We start from the raw sequence: 23293 nt of genomic DNA, 5'->3' as shown, positions 1-23293 counted from the left end.
AAGAGAGCAGCCGGAACGGACACTGCAAATTCGTGTCCAGCTGCAGAGGGGATGGGGATGTGCAGCTACTCGCCAGAAGGTGGTCAACCGCCATGGCTTTACTCCTACACGAAAAGCAGAAACTAAAGGGCTTTTCTTAAAAGAATTAAAAAAAAAAAAAAAAGAAGGGGGGGGGGGTATTTGTCATCTAGTCTTCCTACAACAGCTGGTTTCCATACCGCAGCTTCTTAAGAGTTAGTGTTTAATAAAATACCCTTAGGATATTGTGCTTAAGCCACTTCGATGCACGTACGCTACCTAGTGAATCAGAGGATTTGACAATGGAAGAAAAAAACTAAAAAAAATCACTGTACTTTTCTTATCCCAGCTTATGTATTTATAGCCCTTATGAACAGCAGATTAGAGCAAAACTTCCTTCAAGACGGAAATTGATGCACAGATAGAAGTAGCCTACCGGAGATGCAAGATGTGGTTGAGCATAATTTTCAACAATCACAAGTAAATTGCATTTTGATGATAGCAGACAGAAAGCGTTATAGAAATTGTACCATTCAAGTATGATACAGACTATCAGAGATAAAAAGCATATGTTGCAAATTATTACAATTTGTTTTGGTTTCGTTGCTTCCAGTGCAGGGTCCCAATGGGAAATGAAGGGTACAAATAATAAAGTTCAGAGAAAACACAGCCATAAAAACAAGGTAGTGAAACCTGAATACTCACGAGGAACTGGCCTGGGGACAGAGGGTCGACAGCACTTAAATGGGTGATAACTACTTGCAGGAGAGATTGCTTTTGTTTATTTGGAAGAAACAAAATGCTTGAAATCAATCCCCCAAAAGAGAGTTGACTGAGTAATGTTTCATATCAATAAACATTTACGGACTAAAGCTTAATAATGTTTTTGCACTTTGATCTGAATTGCCTGATGCAGAAGTAGCCCTTCTCGATTTTTGCCTTGGCTTTTCAGGGGTGGTGAGAAGGATTTAGTTTGTTAATTGTGGCTAGTAATTTTATATGCAACTTTTACACACCAAATACCAAGGTGATTGTACAAAGTTTAGGATTTTATGGGAAGCCACAATTTGAAAGTCAGGGACTCAGAGTGTAAGACCAGAGAGACTCTTAAGTTACCTGATCTGACATTTCACACTCCACAACAAAAAATGGGTAGAGTGTGATCTTGACCCCAGTAACCTGGGTCAGGATAAAACAGATATTCCAAAGAGACAGTCTTAAAGATATTAAGAAACAGAAAAGCTACCACTTCCCTTGCTTATGATCTTGCTTTCATTGTTACATGTTTACCTCCTCATAGGCATACAAACATCTGCCAACTCCACAGTTATTGCTAGGCTTTTCATCACTGTGTAAAGCTGAGGAAACCAGTTCTACTCCACTCCAGAACTCTGCCATCAGAGATCTGCCATCTCTTCACTTCAGCTAGGCCTATTACCCAAAAACCATAATCTATTTCTGTAGTAAGGCCAAGGCTTATCTTACTCCTGTGAACAGCATACATGTTTCTTCTTTCTAAAGAGTGATTTTTTTTCTTCCTTCCATAGTTTAAGCAAGTCAGACTTCCTTTATCAAGAACCACAGTTATCTTTGTCATCTCTTTTATCTCCTGCAGCTGCTATGTTGACAGCTGCTTGTTATTTGTTAATCAAGGCAGCCATTTCTTTGCTGAACAACTATGTAAACTTCATGCTTACTGTGAATAAGGGTCAGAGGACTCTAGGAAAAAAGCTGACCAGAACAGCAAGTAATTTATTTACACCATTTCTCTATTCACCAGGAAACCCTGGGGAAAAAAGCACACCTGAGAGTCCAGGGGACAGATAACTTGTCCTCACACATCTTCAGCTCATCATGTCCACAATATTTGGGTAACTTTAATTGGGAAATAGTTACAGCAGCTGTGAAGAAATACAAAGAGTGTTAGCATTTAGGACTTAACTTTACATACCTTACCAAAGAAAGTTTTCACTACTGAACTGTTATAAATCAAATAGTATTTTGCATCTTCCCTACAGATTCAATTTGGGCATTGGACTGTTTTTGTGGCTACTCACACCTGGTCTCACCGATGCTGCAGCTCTGCCCATGTTGCTTACTCTCCTATCACACACATCACTACCTGAGTTCAGCATAAACCAAAAGTGCATATTAGTTCCAGCTCAATACCTTCCCTTGTTTTGGCTTCCATATCTGAGGCAAAACATAAGCCCCAGGTCTGGATGCCTTGCAGCCACTGTGGAGCACAGCAGAGCAGGCTAGTGGCCTTTGGGCATCTACTGGCAGTAGCTTCTTGCAATGAATGCTTATCCTGAGGATCAAACAAGCAGCTGCAGAGAACTGCACAGAACTGGTAGCTATCACTTTTTCTTCAAGCAGCTAAAAGACATATTTGGTGCACATCACACTCTGGAAGCTGGAACTGTGGTCGATAATGATTTTTATTGGGTTTTTTTATGGTGGAGAAACAAAACCACGTTAAGACCATACATCTCACACTTTGCCTCTTCAGGTAAGAGGCAGGAAGAAAACCACTTGAATTTCTTATGTATGAGCCAGGAACTTTTGTCCTTCTGTCCCTTGTGTAAGCCAGTGACTATTTGGGATGCTGTTGAACAGCTGCCTAAGGAGATAGAGCCACTAGTTTTGGTAAAAACTGCAGTTTTTCTGCTCAAGCTTATGAAATTAAGTGTATATACATATGCAATTTTTGACCAACGCTGTATATCTGAAAGTAGTCTTACCTGACCTTCCAACATGTCTTTTGGACTGGCATATGTTTTCAGCACACATTTTGTGTGAATACTAGAAAGAGAAGGCAGGATAATCAGTGTTCTTCAGTTCATAATGAGAAACAGTACTGGAGCTTAGAAGCAATATTAGACTGAACACTAATTCAGAAGAATTAAAATGCTTATCCATTTCCCCAAACAAAGTTGAGAAGTATAGACTGTATATTTTAAACCATGAGAAGACAAGCCCAAAGAATGTTGGCTAAAAGTTTTGTATCACCAACACAGAATGAAATATCTTTGCTACCTATCAGTGGTACCTGGCATGGCAGAAAACTTTTGCACATAGAGCTCAGAGAATGGTTAAGAAAAGCCTTTCTAGTTTTATATGGTTGTATTGAAAACCAAGCATTTTTTAATATTGATGAATATGCTAGGGTCTACCACAGATGCAAAGAGGTAAGTTAAGATATTCAAAGAAGAGATCAAAAAGCTGCTGCTGTATTAGACCTTTCTTACAGACAGTAAGCATGTGGCACCCACTCACTGCCATTTGTAACTTATACGGTAACACTAATGTCACAGACTTCAGCTGACAGCTGTGCTTGTGGTCCAGCAAAGCACACATCTTGTATAACAGAGAAAACAGATTTGGTGGCTTACTAAGATGCTTTTAGAAACAAGTTAAATATAGCTTTGATCCTTTAAGGAGAAAAAATTTTAGGCAAAGACTCAAATTATGAAGTTCAACAGTCACAGGTGTAAGCTAGAGATAACAGTTTCTTATAAAAAATCATAAATAAATAAGAACTACAACAACAAAAAGAAAAGCAGCACATAAACCAACAGGAATCAGTACTAAGAATTTATTTTGAAACAACTGTCAGTGATGAGTGGAATGAAATTAGCAAAGAGACAGAGGATGATGGGTAGTATTTGGTGAGACTGGTGAGACATAGCTTACCGGTCTGGTCTCCATATTTTCCACCCGTATGAGTAGAAGAGAAACAAATTTATTACAGATCTTCTTTTAAATAAGAGAAGGGAAATAAAGAAATTCCCTGAACAAGAGTGTAATGTCAGAACTTCATTATCAAGAGAACTGCATGCATTACAACAGTAGATGATATCACATATGAGGATGAAATTTGCTTTTCTGCACTTGTGTAGAACCAGTACTGCAGCCCAACCAGAGAAATTAGTTTAATACTTGCTGGGTATGCTTTTCATTTGCAAATTAACAATTAATTTACCAGATGCTTTGAGTGAAGTGGCCAGAAAATTTATCTAATGCTATGTGATCATTTTGGATTTCACTATCTTCTTACAATGTCAGTTTGATTGTCAGTGGTGGGAATTCTTGAAATGACATGCTGCATCCTGTTTTCATGGGGAATTACTTTAAACAGTTCATTAACCTAGCTAACCTATGTTGTCAAACATAGGCAACAATTATCAGATATGTTTTCCTTCAGTGAGGTCAGGGGAGAAAAATTTCAGCTGAACCAAGAAGGAACTTAAATTGTTGAAGGTCATAAGTCTGTGGATGAGGAATCTTATCCTTTCAGAGTGGGTGACAAGAGGAGGGAGCCTTAAGATCATGGAATCAGCTAGGTTGGAAAAGACCTTTAAGATCAAGTCCAACCATTATCCCAGGACTGCCAAGACCACTACTAAACAGTATCAGTGAGGGATTTCTTTACTACTTCACTTACAGAAGTAGTAAATAAATGATCTGTATAATTTCCATTCTTTGTTTTACTAACCCAGTAGGTACTGCAGTGACAAAACCAGATTACTTATTTCCAGACTTGCATCTCCACTTCTTCCTTTATTTTACCAATTTCATCTATTCTGAATTCTTTAATCAAGGCTACCCTAGCCTCCTACCTGAACTTCACACTTCTTTTCCTGAACACATCCATTAATGTCTTTCAGTTCCTGCTCTACTCCCATACATCACTTCTCCCCTTTCTGACTGCAGCATCAGTCACTCTGTTCGCAGTTCTGTCTACATATATCAACCCATTTTTCTCCATCATTCAGTCCCCTCCTCTTTGAAGTGTCTTTCCCCCAGGAATGAGTGGAGAAATCCTAAAAGGTATCAGTGACAGTTTGATATGTCCATAATTTGTTGCTATGCTGTTCACTTTGTAAATGATTTAGACTATGACCTCCTTCCACTAATCACTGTAAACACACTCATCAAGTTAGCAGATCTGCCATCTCCTTCCTCAGTCCTATGTTAATTACTCTTTCTTGTTACATTTCTTCAGTTACACCGTGAGTAGAAGGGAGGGAGGCATAGTTAAACTGGTGGAAGCCTTTATTGTACTGTGGATGACAATAAAACCTGCTTCAGGTCACTTCCTCATGCAGCTGTCATTCCCTGACAAAGAAAGTTGTAAACCAAAGCAGCCTCTAAAGAACAATATTTTAAGCCATGATTGGCACCTTAACAGCCAGAAGTCAGAACAGTAACTACCACATTCAGACAGCAGCGCGTCTTGTTGTGCTAGAGGTCTTGAGGAGCAGGAACAGGCTGATAGAAGAGCTCTCTCCATTGAGGGTACCAACTTGGGATCACAGGGATTCTGGCAGTGTTTTCTCCAGGTACACTGCTCTATATTATGCTTGTTCAGGCTTGGCTGGAATGCTGCTGCTGCCTTTCAGAGAGGATGCAGAAACAGCTTCAACATGCAGAACCAGGAACTAAAGCACTAATAGCCAAGTAGTTTGGAGCATCCACACAGAAGTGGAATAGGCAAGTTTATTTTTCTCTCAGAAGGAAAAACATGAATAAAACTTCTACATCAAAACAGTAGCTTTAATTACCAACCCATTGGGTAAAATACAGCAGCAACTCCACCTCTCCCTGCATGTTGTGCCAGCTGCTGGCCAGGGCTGGCTGTGCTCTCTAGGGAGGAGCAGGAAAGGAAAGCCAGCCTACCACTGGTAGTGACAATGCACTTTGAAACTGTTCACGTATATCAAGAGCTCAGTGTCAGGAACTTGTGGGAGTTCCTTCCTTATTTTTTTACCACATCTTTGCTTATTAGTGTATTGCGTAGTGCTTCAGACTGCACGTACAATGCACCTTCCCTTCTTTCTGCTTCACTGAAAACAGGGAAAAAAATATACTGGATATTTCTGGGTTTTATTTTAATGGCAAGTACAAATTTATTATGTGCAATTTAATGCTATGATTGCTAGGATTTATTTGGTGCCCAATATGAATTTTAAACCTTCTTTTTCAGTCTTGTCAACCTTGGATCATTTTCATTAATCTCTTTAGTTTCCCTCATTATATTTCTTCACTTCAAGACTTGCCTGATTATTATTAAATATGTCTGCTGCCAACACCCATGACACATAACAGGTTGTCAGTGTCTTTTTGTCAAAGATATGTTTCTTTTTGATTGTGGCACCACAATTTATTATATATCTAATTATTCTTGACTGCTCCATAAGAAAGTTTGCTTTGTAAATTGTGGTTCAATTTAATTTATAGCTGAAAGAAAAAGGGCTTTAAAAAAAGTCTAACATAGAACCTCATTCTGCAGTGCACATGCCCCTGATAGTGAAATTCAGAACTAGTCAACAAGTATAACTGTGTAACTCTTGTGGTCACTTCTAAGACTGGGACCTACCCTCTATGCTGTATTCTGAGCTGGCTGCATGCACTTGTAATAACCAGTTTCTAAGTATTACAGGAGTTTTATTGTTTTCTGGAAAAGTTTTAATTTATTGTGTGAAGTGATGAAAATCTGGAATTCATTGAAGACTTCTTTGTGTTACAGTTAAAATTTTTCAAACAGAAAAATGCATGGAGTTTTGGAGCCTAGACTTGGATAATAGTTTAATTTCACTGGCTGCCCCAAGGATACATCAGAGGAGCATGTGGTTGGATATGGAATAGAATTAGTTACTTAGTGGCAACTATGTAACCAATTAGATTTGTAGGTTTTTTTTGTTGTTTTGGTTTTTTTTTTTTTTTGCATGGAGGTTAATTTTCTTCTGTATTGGCAGTACAGGGTCTCTGGGTTAGGCGAGTCGGGGAAGCTTGAGTGTAACCGCTCAGCCCAGGGACCCATTTGTTGGAAAATCAGCTTTCAGCAGGCCAAAGGGAACGGCAGTGTTGTTTGTGTAGTAATCAGAACTTACTTGGATACTGAAGTTTTACTTCAGCAAAGGCTCAGTTTACTTAGAACATTACATAGGAGTGGACTTGTATTTTCTTTCAGCAATGAAAAACTTAGATAGTTCTCTTGTAGTCCTTGCAAGATTGCATAGTTATCAGAATTCCATATACAAGGCACAGCACATCACCAGCAATGGAGCTGTTCATCACATGCAGTGGCTCTTAAGAATATTAAAGGGAGAAAGAAAAAGTGTCTCTCAGTTTTCTGAGCTGTGTTTAAATTCAGTTCAAATCCTTTCCCCCTAAGATTCATTTATAACTGTCTATGCTATTTCAATTTGAAAAGTGAAGAGATCAAATCAGCAAAGTAACATTTCAACAATGTACTTAGAGATTGTTCTTCCTCTATGTTATCAAGGCAGTGTCTTCCTTCTCCATGAAAAATGTGCAATACCATTGTATACATTCAATAAAAAAGAACAGCTCATTTATTTTGAAGAGGAAAAGATTTGCATGCTGTGATACTGAAATGAAAAACCCATCATCCTCACACAAATTCTGGAATAAGGCCCTCCCATCAACTAGAAAAAATAATTGTTCCTTGAATATGTAGAACTACAGAAGTAACAGCACAGCTGTTAAGGAGTTTAGTTAAATGGTCACACTGTATCTGCCAATAAATTCAATCCTGAGCACAATATATGCCATAAATACAGTGGAAACCCATGGTCACAGTATTCACATTCTTCAAAGTAAGTACCATATATGAACTGTATCAGTGGCATGCATGATATGATTAAAATATTAATATAATTACCAAATACAAATTTTTGACACTTTAAAAATTACATATATGTAATTTTTTCATTACATAAATTACATTACATAAATTAGAAAGAAAAAGACTGTGGAAAGCAATACTATACATTGTGGAATAGCTATATCTAAGTATAAGAGAGAGGTGTCTTTGGGTACTACCATTGGTAGCAGGTTTTTATTTCATACAAGTAAAATTAATTCATAGATAAGTACATACTTGCTGAGTGCAACAAATAATTTCCTGATTCAGAAGACATGGCTTTTAAGGTACTCTTTATTAGAAAAATAATTGAGTTGCCACTTCAAAAGTAGAGATGGATCATCAACAAATAATACAAATAATAATCCAAGTTGACTAATTAAAATAAACAAACCAACCAAACTAAACAAACAAACAAGAGGTCACAGGATGGGGTTTACTTTGGCATGCATTGCTTTTGGAGACACAAGAACTAGAACTATTGGACTGCATCTAAAAGTAACTTTGCAAAACCTGGATTTAGAGTTTATACCGTTTTGTTTTTTTTTTGTTCCTTTGAATCAAAGGAACTTGGACTTTGCAGTGCTGATCAGAGTAAAACCTAAACACACACAAAGACATGAAACAAGAGGCAAACTTTGCTCATAATGAAGCTAATATGAACAGCATGCCAGCTGCTGGGCTCTGCTGAAGCAGTGTAACATCGCTGCCCCAGAGTAAGCACCTTCATCTTTCTTAGTATTGTGAGTTACGGTCATTTGGGGTTTTAGGATGCATTACAAAATACTAAAATTTCATGCTGCAATATTTTTATTTTTTATAAAAGAAACCTGGACAAGATAATGGTTGTGATGCACATGGTCAATTTAGATATCCTTTTTGCTGTACAGTCCAGCTACATGGTCAGCTTCACTGCAGATATTGTAGGATCATTCCTGGATTGTGGTGAGAATGAGCTTGTCTGTATCTGAACTAACATCTAATTGAAACACTTTTATCTGCAAGGACCAAGCGTGAAAAGAACTAGTAACATCAAAGAGCAATTTAATCTTTCTCAGATTCCCTGCAACCAAATTGCCTCTTGATTTCTCAGTGGATAACTGAAAACCCATGTCTACACTTGGTCTGGGTTATATTTTTGCATTAGGTGTAAACGCAATACTAATGTAATACTAATTAAGCAAGTACTCATTACACACTGCAGGTCACGATAAGGACATGATAAAGACAATATTTGTAGTATCTTGACAGAATTATACGAAATCATTTTGTATCATATTAGAAGCCAAGATAATTAGACGTATTTTCATTTTGTTCACATCTCGAACAATGTTATTTTGCTTTTTAAAATATTCCATGCTTTTCAAAAAGTGGGTTTTGAGGCCTTGTTTTCTATCTTACCGTAGATTGCTATTTACTGACATATTAGCATCAAAATTGTTAAGATTTTAGTTCCTTTGTGATATTAGTAGTGTATCGGAATTGTTCAGGAATATTTCAGGCATCTAAAATAAAATAAGCAATGTTTTGAATAAGCAATGACAGAATGTATTCTTTGGCATTAAAATAACTTCAGAATATATCCTGATATTTTAACTAAATAGTTTACATATATGACTGCAGGTGGTCATAGAAACAATACTGTATTAAAGAGAATAGGAAATTTCTGTGACTATTTTAGATGAAGACACTTATTTTTAGCCTATTGTCTTACTTATCATTAATTAATGCAAAAACATACTGTTTCCTGAACACTACTATAATCCTAAAATTTTGAAAGATTTCGCAGGAATCTAAACCAGTTTGGCTTTCTTTCAGATAAAAAGGGCTGAAAACCAGAATGGAGTTGAGGAAATAATACATTTACTAGTTAGGTACTTTTGAAAGTTCTTTAAATACTCTTAAAGTAAAATATTTACCATAATCAAATTGAGTTTAGTGGGCACCACCATCACAGTTACATAGAGTAGGTTTGAACAATTGTTTTTTGAATATAGAGATATGTGGGTGAAGCTGCCTGCTCAAGCAAGTAAATGACAGTAGACTATGAACTTCCTTATTTTTTACAGCTGTAGAAATGATTTTGAGATTGGTTAATGTTATTTCTGAGAACTGAGGAAAGAGCATAGACTCTCCATGGAAGAATATCTACCAAAGCTTCCAGATTTACTTACAGCAGAAAAAAAAAAAAAGAAAAAAAGAAAGAGAAAAGAGAGAGTAAGAAAAAAGAAAGAAAAAGGAAAGAAAAAAGAGGGAAAGGAAAAGGAAAAACCCTGTAATGGTTTTATGATGAGTTCTGTAGCTTACTGGTGGCTGGGGAGTCTTCGGGCAGTTGTAATAAATATTTTATTATAATTTCCTTTAGTATTCAGTAGCATTAACTTCTGTGATATGGAACACTGCATCTTCAACTACACTAAGCTGAAGTCAATTCTAAGATCTCATGATTTGTAATGAAGAACACTATGCAGCATGATAGCCTCTTGACTGATCATACACACACTTTTCTTCCAAGAGCTCAATCTGTTGTATAATTCAGATTCAGAGTTTGTTGAATCAGTTTGTTTTCACCATCCCTTTTCAGTGACAGTTTTGCTCTTTACCTTTTTTTTTAATTGGTTGAAAGTGATTTTGTGACAGTAGAAAATTTTCAAGCTTTTCCCTAAAATACCTGGGGACAAGTCAGTCCTCTGTTAATCTCAGATTTCCAAAAACAGATTTATTATTTCGCAGGAAATCTGGTACAAAGGATTTCAGAACCCGACAAACATTAGAAACACACTGTTCAAAACATGAAAGCAATGTTCACCTTCCTATCACACACAAAATCCTGAGTACCTACCAAATTTCAATTACACTTTTACAGTCTATTTGATTTGTAATCAATCTAAATAGGAAAACGGTGGAACAGCGAGCAATTTTTGATTAGCTACATGTATTTTCTATCCAAATAAAATCATGACATGCATTTACTTTTAAGTAATGAACATCTTTGTCACATATACTTTCAGTATCTGTCTTGAATTTAAAGAATGAAAAGCTTTTATAGAGTAGATCTGAATATTTGAAAGGTAAACTTTAAGGAAAGGTGTCAGTGAAATACTTGATTGAACACTCTGCCTCTTGTTGCTTTAATGCTCAGAATCAGAAATGCACTGCATGGGTCAATGGCAAAAGCAGGTTTAGAAGCTTGACTGTGAGGTTTGGCTATATAATATAAACAAGATGCCGGAAAATACTCAGCAAATCAGTTAAACCAAGATTAACATCCTCCACATGAAATCACTCATTTCTTCCTATGTCACGTTCTACTGGTTCCCCTGGAATGCCAACCTGACAGTTTGTGCATAGCAAAAGGATGAGAGGAACAGTCAAAGGACACAAGCTCTTTGTTAGATACAAGAGACATTTAAAACAGACTAAAAAATTACTTGGTGGTTTATGGCATGAAAGCCTAATTTGCAATATCTTTGACTTCATCTTGAAAAATGCTGAGAATTTCCATTTCTAGTTGAAATCTGTGGGAGCTTCTTGCACATTTGTCATGTATTTAATTTGGACCAAATTTCACCAGATTCCAGCTACGTCACAATGTTTTTTCTATTATCTTTAAAAGAAGTAAGATCAAATAACGTCACACCCTTGGCATACTACACTGTGCTGCACTAATAATCTATATTAAGAATAGACTGTGGCATCAAAAGTGTAGTAATAATGTAAGTTGCTTAATAAATACACAGTCATGAACTGTCTTGCTTGAGGTGAAAACCAAGCATTTTCTCTTTGACCTCCTTTCTATAGCACAAGCAAAAGTGCTGTTGTATGATACACCTGCATATGCTAAGTGAATAAGGAATTTTTTGTGGGACAACTTTTTAAGAATATTTTCTTATATTACATTTCTTCTTGCTGACTTAGTAGGCTTAAATAGTAGCAAACCTATTGCTTTGCTGTAGGGACAATGAAACTGTTATTTCTGTAATATTTCTGCCTGTATATAGTGCGTTCAGTCTTTATGTCTCTAAAACCATCCTCCTGATCAGCACTGCAGTCAAACCTCAACAGCGTCTTAGTTTCCCACCTAGCTGGAACTCCAGAAGTGAGTATAAATCTCAGATCTACACTCCTTGCTTTAAGGCAGAAAAGCAGTCTTGACTATCTTTCAGTCCACTTCTGTAAGATGCAGTCCTTTAGCCCTCTGAGAATCTAAGGGTCCGTTCCTTAATCTCTCCCAGGTTCAGTTATTCTTCCTCATCAGACCTTGTCGAGCCCCTAGTTGTTGATCCAGGGCTTCTTTTTATACCTTCTAAAAATCCTCAAAATTAGGAACTTTTCAAAAATTATTGTTACCAACAGTGCACCCTACATATCATTCTAGGCATTTTCTTTCATTGCCTTGTGCACCCTGCCAGGAAGAAATCTCATGGTTCCTCATGTGCTTTTTCTGTAGTCTCTTCTGACCAAGGTCCAAACCTGTCCTTTCTAGAAGGCTTTCTTAGTAAGTAGCCGTTCTACCAGCATAACAAAGGTCCACCTGGAATTGTCCTTAAGTCATGTCAAAACCAGGGATAGGTGGGAAAAAGGCAGGATGGCTATCAGCTATATGCAAAAGCCCAGTTGACACTGGGTTGTTTCTCTGTCAGCAAACTACTGTAATATAGCTAAACATCAAAAAAACCTCAACACGGTCAAAACCTCAGCACCTGTCATTCAGGTGCTGGTTGCCAACTCTACGATTTGATTGTCATCTCTCTCATCTGAGTATGCCCTGCCATAACTATTGAATGTGGGGACATTTGTCAGACTTGTGCATAAAACCTTGGTTTTTTCCTTTGATAATTCAACCAGTAAATAAGGGAAGGAAGGACTAAATAGATCATATAAAATTTAGTTAGTTTGGTTTACATTCATTCTTCAGTAAAACATGTCTGTTCATTTATAGTATTTTTAAAACATGATTTGAAAGAAGGTTGATCATTGCTAATGCTTGCAGAGGCTTTCAGATTTTTTTATTTTTTATTTTTCTTTATTTAGAGCAGAATAAAGCCATTCAGGGCTCTATGAACATATGAAGATGGAAGGGAAAGGCTTTTTTGTTGTGTGGTGTACCATGGTATGGGTTATCTTTTCTCTGCCCCTGTTTTTCATTAAAACATAGCTAATGACCTGGCTTTTTGCATCTGTGTCACAGATAAAAATTAAATGTAAATCAAGAGTACCCAACAGACATTAAGAAATGAGCAATCTGAATATAGAACACTTAAACTTCTACTCTTTTTAGTGCAGATGTGTAAAACTACCAACCCAATCCCATACCTGTTAGACACTCAGATCTGATAACGATGGAAAGTATTCAGTATTTTAAGTTCCCTGTGAAGTACCTTGCAAGATCAGACCCTGATATTGCCAGTGATTATATTCTGCATAAGGGTTCTAAATCCATAACAAGAAAGACATTTGTTTGAGGTATTTATAGAACTTCTGTTTGACTAACCATCTGTGCTATGATGGAAGTATACACATGGTTCAGACTGAATAAAAAACTATTATATGGATTAAAATAGTAACTTTGACACTGCTACATCCGAAGATTTTACTGCTAGTAACTGTTGACCTGTTTACATGTAAAGGTGAAACTTTAAATTGCAAAATCTGAAAGGTAGCATGAAGAAAGAGTGTGACTAGTCTGTCCACTTCAAAAAGGCTTTGAAGTTAAGGGATGCTCTTTGAATGTTGCACGCCTTTTAGAATTGCTGCTTGCTTAGTGTCTGGATTAACGTAGCTGCCTTCCTCAGTTTCCGAGAAGCTTTCAGATACATTTGTGAGTGCAAAGGTAAGAATATGCTAGGGTGTTTTGCCATGTTTTCACTTGTCTCAAAGTTCTATTCCAAAATGAAATTAATTCCCTTTTTTGTTGTTCATGGTATTCAGTACAAATATTAGCAAAACATTTACAGATGTAGACAACTATAGCTCGGAGTAAACTGCACTGACAAACCTTGCAGTGTTCATTCAGTTTTGCTTCTTTCATCAAGATTATCTTTTGCATGGATCAGTATGTTTTATATGTTCAAAATGCTGAGATTAGGAATCATAATGAAACGATGAAAAGCACTAGGCTATGATAGGATTGGTTCAAAAATTATATGTAATGGTCACTTATTATTTATTGAAATTGCTCCTTAGGAAAGATTATTGCACAGCAAATTTTTGGAAGCTGGTTATGCTTGTGCAAGATGGTAGGAAATTGAAGTTTCTGATATTGCTTCACAAGATTAATTTTCTTTAGGGATAACCTGGGGAATTCTTCAAATTGCCTTATCTTAGCTGATGTAGCACCATCTGCCACATCTGCAAAGAAGCTAATTATTTTTAGGAGAAGATGTGGTGTTTTGGGCTTTTCTTTTATTGAGTCTTGAGTCATCAAGGTCAGTATTTTTTAATTATTTAGTAGGAAAATAGAGGCAACTGTTTTGCATTTTGCTCAATAATAAAGGATATATTATTGCAGTTAGTGCCATAAACCCTGTAACTATTTGCTACCATCCTCTAATTTAAAAAAAAAAAAATTGTATTTTTCATGAGAGCATTTAGCTTTGTAAGAGAAAAGTATCCGTCAAATTCATGAATCAGTAAGGCAGCACCTGGTGGCAAATAAGAGACTGTGGAGACTTTTCTGGTAAAGGAAATATTAATGTGAAAATGCTGTATTTTTGAACACGGGGTCATAGGTCCAGGTTCCCATCTTCAGTTTCAAAAACTAAATTGTAAATTAGGATCTCTCACATGAGCCATCCTTTAACAGAGATTGCTTCTTATGCCCGCGGCCTGCCGTGATAGTTCCAAATCAGATGAGCCCATCCAAGTCAGATAAGCATTCTCCTTCACATAACAAGGGAATCCAATGCAAGGTGAGAATTAGGACCTAAAGCCTTAATCAGCTTCCTTTATCTTATACTGAAAAGGCTCAGATCTTTACCATATGCCTTACAAGTCTCAAAAAGACTAGAGCTTTGTATAAACTCTTAGCATGAAGTAATGAACATAGTAGGTGAATACAGAGCTATCATTTGATGATGAGATAACTACATCTCCACAGCAGTTTCTTTCAGCCTCCTGCTGTCGAGAAACTAATGAGAGCAGGCAGCTTCTCAAAGACAGAATAGTTTTTCTCTGGGGAGTTAATGAAAAGTAGGTTTATCTTACTGGATTTGCTACAGAGCGAAGGTGGCAGAGCTGTATGGCCTGAAGAGGGTCTCTTGAAAAATCACATACGTTTTGAAAAATAAAGCTTAGAAGGGGATAAAGAAAGAGAAGAAGAAACCTTGATCTGGGATAATTGAAAAAGACATGTTGCAAAGCAAAACCTATGTTCCATGTTGAAAGAAAGACCCATGAATCTAAAGGTATCTAGACAGAACCTCATATCCTGCACCTTCCTGAGTTATGGAAGACTGGGGTGTGTAACGTTTATTTCACTCATCATGCGCTTTTAACAAACTTTTCTATATTTACAAGTGAAGAGTGGTCTTATTTTGGAAACAACACAGATTTTGAATGATTAAGAAGATTTTAAAGATCTTTTTCATTTTCCATGTGACTAGGAAGACAACTTCTGTATGGAACACATAATGTGTTACCCTTTACTGAAGCACCATCCAGAGATAGCACAAATTTATTTATACTCCAGAACATGACTCCTCAACCATATTTTCCAGCTACTCTTTAATTTACAAATATTCTATTTGCACTGCTTCATTAAGGTCCAAAAAAGACCTTCAGTTAGTGGCCATGCTATCATCTTTGTTGCTTTTAGACTCAGCAACACTTGATGCACTAGAAGTTCCTTTCCCTGCACACGGTGTAACAGAACCAACAGACATTACCAGCATATCAACTCCCTGTAGGGCAAAGCAATGGCAAAACCACTCAGTCTTTTTCTCAGTGAAGAGCAGGAGAAAACAATGGCTCTTGTACTTCAACCTTCAGACTTCATTTGTAATTTACTATTAGATTGCAGAAGTGATACATCTTATAAAAAGAGGCAGTGCACAGCTGCTTCTGTGAGTACTGAGTTGTACTTAGTACAGAGGCTAGACTTACCAAGGAGAGTACTTTACTTACTTATACAATATCTGACCCTCTGAATATGTCAGTTTATTTGTAATGAAGGTAGAAAATCAGAACAACTTCATATGTTTAATGAACCTTATTTTGTTAAAGAGTTGTGTATAAGGCCTATAAAATGCTATTTTGCTTTGTCAAATGCCGGAAAAATTACTGCCCAGAAAAGTTACCATTTATCTACATAGTATGAGCATTACAGCAGAATTTTGTAAACAGGCAACAGTCTGCCTCTTAGATAAAAATGTTGCTGGTATCTTAGAAAGTGTTAAGTGATATCACACTTTTCAAGTGAAGTCAATTAACCTACATGTCTCACTTCTGCATCTGTATTCAATCCTCCCAAGCAATTCAGGAAGCTTTTTCCCAATTAGTAATTAATAAGTGCTAAGTTAGTTTTATGTTTTTCATTCACTGCTCTAGATCTAGCACATACAGATACTTTTTTAAAAAGTAATAATTACAGAATAACACCACATATATCAACAAAATTCTTATTGACAAAGTTACTTATCAGCGAGAGTTCACAGGTGGTCCTATATTCGTAACTGGTCCTATATTCATAACTGGTCCTAAGCAGTATCAGGTGAAATATACATATACAATCTTTAAGAGAAGGGTAGCCTTACTGATGGATTGGGGCTAAAAGTAGAAGCAGCCTACTCTTAACATACTGGCTTAAGCTCCAGCAAAGGTGACTTATGAAAATGCGTTTTATTTTTTAATTGAGCATACAAGGAAATTGCACATGGTCTGTTAGCCTGTTGGAACTGATGAAAGATTATTTATTAAGCCATGGTTGGTTGTTACAGTCTATCACAATGTGTTCCATATCTTCTCATAGATGGCTTGCAATAAATTAAAAGCACTCTAGCGACCCAATTTGGGAAGCAGAACTTGAATGTGTAGGGCATTCTTTCCCTAGTACATTTCTGGAGAAATATCCCTTTAGCACTGAGTCTTCTTTAACTGTAAGCACATCATGTCCAGAAAGAAAAGCTTTGGAAAGGTTACAACAATATGACTGTGTCATGGTTTAAACCCAGTCTGCAACTCAACCACGCAGATGCTCACTCACCTCCAACCCCCTTCCTCCCCCCAGCTCCTGAAGGGATGGGGAGGAGAATCGAAAGAATGTAACTCCCACAGGTTGAGATAAGAACAGTTCAGTAACTAAGGTATAACACAAACCACTGCTGCTACCACCAATAATAATAATAATGATAACGGAAATAACAAGGGAACAGAATACAACAGCTCACCACCTGCCGACCTATACCTAGTCCAACCCAAGCAGTGATCTAACCCTTCCGGGTAACTGCCCCCAGTTTATATACTGGGCATGATGTGCTGTGGTATGGAATACCTCTTTGGCTAGTTTGGGTCAGGTGTGCTGTTTCTGCTTCCTCCTGGCTTTCCCTCCTCCCTGGCAGAGCATGAGACTCAGGAAGGCCTTGGTCAGAATAAACATTGCTGAGCAGCAACTAAAAACATCAGTGTTATCAGCGCTGTTCCCAGGCTGAAAGTCAAAAACACAGCACTGCACCAGCTACTAAGAAGGAGAGAAATGACTGCTACTGCTGAACCCAGGACAGACTGTTACATGGAAGGAAATCTTACAAGACTAACCTGAGCTATTCCAAAATAAGTGTGAAGGGTGGTACCAGCTGTACATGCAAATGACTTGGCTGGGGGAACTTGTTTCTATGATTTTGTATTTCACATCTGCACAGTCCCAAAGCAAATATTGTCACCTCTGTTGTAAGTTAACTGATTCTCAAAACAGAGAATGTGCATGGCTTACCTTTGCTCTAAACCTGCTATGTATCAAGCTATTCCATCTAGATTACAGAATTCAACCACTCCTGTTGTGGTTTTTACAGTTTAATTACTACCCCTCTACCTCTATCCAGGCAGATAAAAATGCAGCAAACATTTCTTTTTTCTACCGAGCTAATTAATGCAGAGAGGATTTTATTTGCTGCTCCAAGATGCCTGCTTGTAAAAACAAGCTAGTACCACTTTTTACAGTGTCATTCAAGAGAGGCAGATATGATTATAGGTAGCCATATGCTATCCTCTAATCTTCAAAAGACATTGGTCTGCTATTTTATATCCAAAGTATGTAGCTCAGGAGAGTCTTCCAAAATGAAAAAAAAAAAAACAACAAACAAAAAGTAATAAATAGGCTAGTGACATCAGCAAGGAGAGTATAGACAGCTTCTTATAACCTAGGTTACATCTCTTTACTGAACTGCATTTTGCTATCAGTTGAGGTATCTATGTAGCTGAGTCACTGGAAAGGTTTTGGGGTATCTGTTTCTTTTCTATTCTTCAGCAACTTTGAATCTCCACTGATGCATGAAGTTCCAGAGCACCAAGGCAGCAGCACAAACAGTTCGGCAAGCAGTTTGGGAAGCTCTGTCACAGCATGTAAGAAGGTAACGTCTACGTTTATGTTATATTCAAAGGAAGATACATCCCAAGTTATAGTTTTGCTTTTTAGTTTTTGTCATTATTGGAGAACACAAAAATTAACCAATACCTAAGAAAGAAAGAATGATACAGAAAAATAAATTTGGGGGCTGTTATAGTATCTTGCAGTTTTGTCCTACCGGTCTATCCTGGTCTGGTCCTAAAGTATGTTACACATATATGGGAGATAATCTCCCCCTGCAGATTTCTGTTTTCCCTCATTAACTGGGTATATGAAATAAAAGCAGTGCATGGAAAGAATACCTTCAGGACTGTTCTTCAATAGGTGGCAAGTTTCTGGGACCTAGTCTGAGGGTCCAGAGCTTTGCTTCTCTCAGGCCAATACAATGGAGGGGTCCTTCATGAAACAGCTTTTCTGCCTTCCCTCGTATCTGACTGGGAAGGTTTTCAGCAAACCAGGAGGTCATATAGATTTGACTGATGCTGGCTTTGTTGCCTCAAAACAGGTTTATATGTAGTTATGTAATTTGGGGGGGGAAGATGCCTATTTGTATGTAATTAGAAGGAGGCAGAAATGACTGACATTATTTTGTGTATGTAGGTAATTTCAGTACAACTGGAAAGACACAGGTGAAGACCATGGATGACTGCTTTTATTCCTTCTCTGCAGCGCCAGATTATGGCTGTATAGTCTGAGGGAAAGAGGCACTACCAAAGACCTACCAAGGAGGGCAGGACATCTTTGATCTCTCACTTTGCAATAATCCTCAGAGACTTATTGTCTCCCACAGGCATAATTCTAGAACTGATGAGAAAGCATTTGTTCTCACAGAAATGTTATAAAAATTCACATTTCATTCAGTTTTCCCACAATCCTTTCTTTCTCTTTTCCTTCCACTAGTAACAATAACATTTTCCATTTGTGGTTTGTTAGGTGGTTTTGTCTGTTTGCTTGTTTGTTTAAAGAACAACTACATATATTTATATATGTAAGCAGAGAGAGAGAGAAAGATAAAACATGTAGAAGGTAAAGATTTATCTTCATCATCCTGAAGAACCACACTGTGGCTGTGGGGTGTGAGTATAAATTTTGTTAAATGTAAAATCATGATATAAAAAAGAACTCAACAGAGTGATGTGTACACTGGGACTGAGCTTCTCTGAGTCCCCCCAACATGGGAAAAAGACAAAGTGTCAATATTTCATTTGGTCAAAGGGTTTGTTTCTTTGCAAAAAATACCTGATTTTTAAAAAAGTGCTGCTGACTGTAACTGGAATCTTCATATAGGCAGAAAAAGGCAGTAAATCCACTGTGTGGGAGGAGATCTTAGATTTTAATTTAGTTTCAGAGTTGTCTATTCTATGTAAGACTGAAGGACAGTGGCCCAGCACTGAAGTGCTACACCACTGTGTTTACAAATGCTTCCAGCTTGGTCACCTTCAGAAACACCTCTCTTTTAAAGTCTAGCCTTTACCACAAGATTTTGAGTGGCTTCACGTGTCTGACCCCTTAGATTTTGACTTTTTATTGTAACACAAGTCAATTTGATGATTGTTGGCAAAAGTAAAAGAAGTGATTCGCTTCTACCAGTTCTTCTGACAAACAGCAGGATGTTTTGGGCTTCTTTACAGCATTGTCACAGAATATGTTATCATAGCCTTTTTTCTTTTGTGTGTGTGTGTGTGTGGAAAAGGATGAAAAATTATGAAAAATAGCCCATTACCCTCTTTTTTAGTTTCTGCTAGTTTTAGTGATTTTTTAAGTTAGATGTGTAATTGGTGGTGGAGTGGAACACTATGGGTTGCTGCTGCAAGGGAACAGTTTACACAGTTGACTTGCAGGTTTGAGTAATTGTATTTGACATGAACGGCTCCTGTCAGAAACCATATGAGATGCGGCCTACTAGAATACAGACCAATCTGAAAAACTGCAGAAGATGCGCCCCTTGATATCTCATCTTATTCTCTATGTCCCACTTTCATATCTTTTTTTGATGAGTAGTAATTAACCAAAGCAATTAAGCTGATAAGCCATGAAGGCGCAGATGTTTCATTTGTGGAGCAGAGCCTTTCTAATGTTGTCTCGGTTATAGATATTTACTGTATTTTAATGTCTTATGATCTAAATCAGGGAGCAGGAAGCTGTTACACTAAACTCGTATGCAATATTTTCCTCTGGGAAAGAATGACTTTTCTAATCCACACTGCTAGAGGCTGATTTAGTTCATTGATTCACAACACACTGAGTAATGCTGACGGCTGAGTCTCTAGATAATAATGGAAAACTTTTTTTTTGGAACCATGAATTACTGCTGATTTCATATTTAGTGCATGATGCAAATTCATCCTGAATTATTTGCCAAGTGTGATGATCCTGCTCTGAACCAGATATACAGCAGTATAGTGTGTGCAGCTGTTACACATAAGTATGGTCAATGAATACAGTTCTGCTTTCAATTGTACTTTTGCAAATCAGAAGCAACCTTGCTGAATTCAGCAAAATTGCTAAAATGTATGTCAGTGAGATTGGCCCAGAACTTGTCTCAATTAGAAAAGAATGAAATATAAGATAGGAGGGGAAATTTTGGCCAGTGATACTGTTTGCCTTAAAAGTGCAGGCTACATAAAGAAGGATGCTGACTGACAGCTGAAGTAGTACGGGTTTAGGTTTCTTACCCTTGGTACAGACCAGCTCAGTATATTTTGAAAATATGCTTATATGCAAAAATGGCAATCTGAATGTACTGATAAAGTTACATCTCTGAGGGATACCAGTTCTCACATTGTATTTGATTAATTAGCCCTATTAATTTAGACCAGCTCCTTCAACTTTCGATCATTACAGTCATACATTAGTTTACTATAAGGACTTCAGCATAAGGACTTTAAAAACATGAATATTTCACCAAGATTTAATACATATGCAAACTCTCATTTTATATAAACACATGCATCTCATCAACAGGAAAAATTGCCTCACAATAGCAAGATGCAATATTACATTCATTCTTACTGTATGTTTGTCTTTGACTGTGATAACGTTGGTGTCTTACCAAAGAAATATGCCCTAAAGTTCACATAGCTTCTATGCCCAGCTCATTTTGTGGGTTTATCATCTACAATATACATCTGCTATGATCTAGCTATTCCGAAACATTGAGTGTGTGCAGCAAGTCCTTATGAGACAGGAAGTTTGTTTCTACATGATAATTTCTGGTTTCTCAGAAACTGACTGAGATTTGGGAATAAAAGATCTAAAGTGATTAAGGCTGAAGACAAATGCACTCTGATTTTTAAGGAAGTGAAACAAGACTGCTTGTAACAGCAAAAGCTATTTGAGCTAAAGAGAACTATTTCCTATGTATGCAAAATTATGTTTTAACAGGTAATTAGAACTTCAGCCCTTGAGGATGAGAAGATCTAAAATCAGATTAAATCTGAAATCAAATGTGCAGATATATCATAGAATAGTTTGGTCTGGAAGACACCTTAAAAATCATCTAGTTCCAATACCCCTTCCACTAGACCAAGTTGGTCAAAGCCCCATCCAGCCTGGCCTTGAACATTTCTAAGGATGGAGCACCAACAACCTGTTCCATTGTCTCACCACCCTCACAGTAAAGAACTTCTTCCTAATATCTAGTCTAAATCTACCCTTTTTCAGTGTAAAGCCATTCCCCTTGTCCTGTCACTACACACCCTTGTAAAAAACCCCTCTCCAGATTTCCTGTAGTCCCGCTTTAGGTACTGGAAGACTGCTCTAAAGTCTCCCCAGAACAAGTCTTCTTAAAAAATCCATTTTTTTAATGAAAAACTCATATTTAAAAAAAGAAAACCCATAAATATTTGCCAGAGGATGGTAATTTTTGGATGATAAATTTTGGAAAAAATGCTTGATTCTAGATTTTAAAAACCAACTTGCAAAGGCTCAGTATTTCCACATTTGAAAACATTCCTTAAAAAAAAAAAGAAAAAGATGTATATCATTTGTAACACTAATAGAAAATTGTTTCTTTGGGAGATGAGATATATTATTTTCCATATGAGCATTAGTTATGGTGGCAGGAATCTTTTTCACTGAGACAGGAGGTTATAAAATTTATTGAGTGCAGAGTCACTTAACTGGTAAACAAGATTAGCTAGCAGTCTCTCTGAAGAGACTGGTGTTGATGTGAAGCGTTCATGAGCCTTTGTCATTCTCAGAACAAAGTCTTTGGGAACAGTACTTCTTCTGAGTACTTTATGAACCCTCAATTTATAATCAGAGGCTCTTTAGAAGAAATCCCATAGCAAGGCTGGAGTATCAAGGATCATGGTGGAGGGCACTGAAGAAGGGTACTGAAGCAGGCCAAGCTTACAGACTATGGTGTTCCCCATTACCTCCTTATCCATCCTCTGCTGACTTTAATTCAGAAATCAATATAGAATAACACAGAGAGTGCAGTATTAATTATCTAACTGGCTTGCTGTCAGAAAGATAAAAATTGGAGTGGGTGTTAGACTGAGCGTGGCAATAAGCTTACTTCTGGATTGCCCCTGAGTATTAGAAAATTGTGTCAACTGGCCTGATCAGCTTTCCACAGTCATTTATCTTCCCTGAGAGATGAAGAGGCCTCGCAAGTTCTCACTTCTCTTTCTGAGGAATGGATCAAGGCTTATGAGTCAAGTGTTCTAGAGTAGGACAAATGCATGTCAAAGCAAAATGTGCAGCAATGTAAAGGAAAGTACTTAGCATAGATTATTTTTTTTTTCAGGTAGAGCAACTAATTCATATTTTAAAATAACATTATTAAAATTAAAGGCTAGAGAGCTAGAGTACAGCCTATTTCCATGCAACGCAAGAACTGCAAGAAGCACAAATAACATATACAACCATTTCACAAACATAATTCTTAACTTTGCTGCCCAAAGATGACAATAAGCCGCATGAAATGTTCTATGAGTTGCATCATTGTTACAGCTCTTGTTTACCCGCTGTTACCTAGCTGTTTTAAAAATACTAAGAGTCACACTTTTTGATCAAAGACAGTACAGATTCAGCAA

The 23293-nt window shown here is 37.2% G+C and overlaps 1 protein-coding gene across 4 annotated transcripts in view; it reads left to right on the top strand.

Moving 5' to 3' along the window:
- Positions 1-23293, top strand: part of SPHKAP (SPHK1 interactor, AKAP domain containing) — a 236891-nt gene that overhangs the window by 166712 nt on the left and 46886 nt on the right. For all 4 annotated transcript variants that reach the window (XM_062638983.1, XM_062638980.1, XM_062638981.1 and 1 more), the window contains one exon: positions 18153-18255. In XM_062638983.1, the coding sequence (XP_062494967.1) occupies positions 18172-18255 (84 nt within the window). In that variant the 5' untranslated portion in view covers positions 18153-18171. The remainder of the gene's footprint in view (positions 1-18152; positions 18256-23293) is intronic.

The sequence above is a fragment of the Pezoporus occidentalis genome, unplaced genomic scaffold, assembly GCF_034315485.1.
Source record: "Pezoporus occidentalis ecotype Australia unplaced genomic scaffold, CSIRO_AGI_Poc_V1 ctg59, whole genome shotgun sequence".
NCBI classification, from domain to species: Eukaryota; Metazoa; Chordata; class Aves; order Psittaciformes; family Psittacidae; genus Pezoporus; species Pezoporus occidentalis.
The sequence above is the reverse complement of the archived record's forward strand: the minus strand, read 5'-3'. Positions and strand labels throughout refer to the sequence as shown.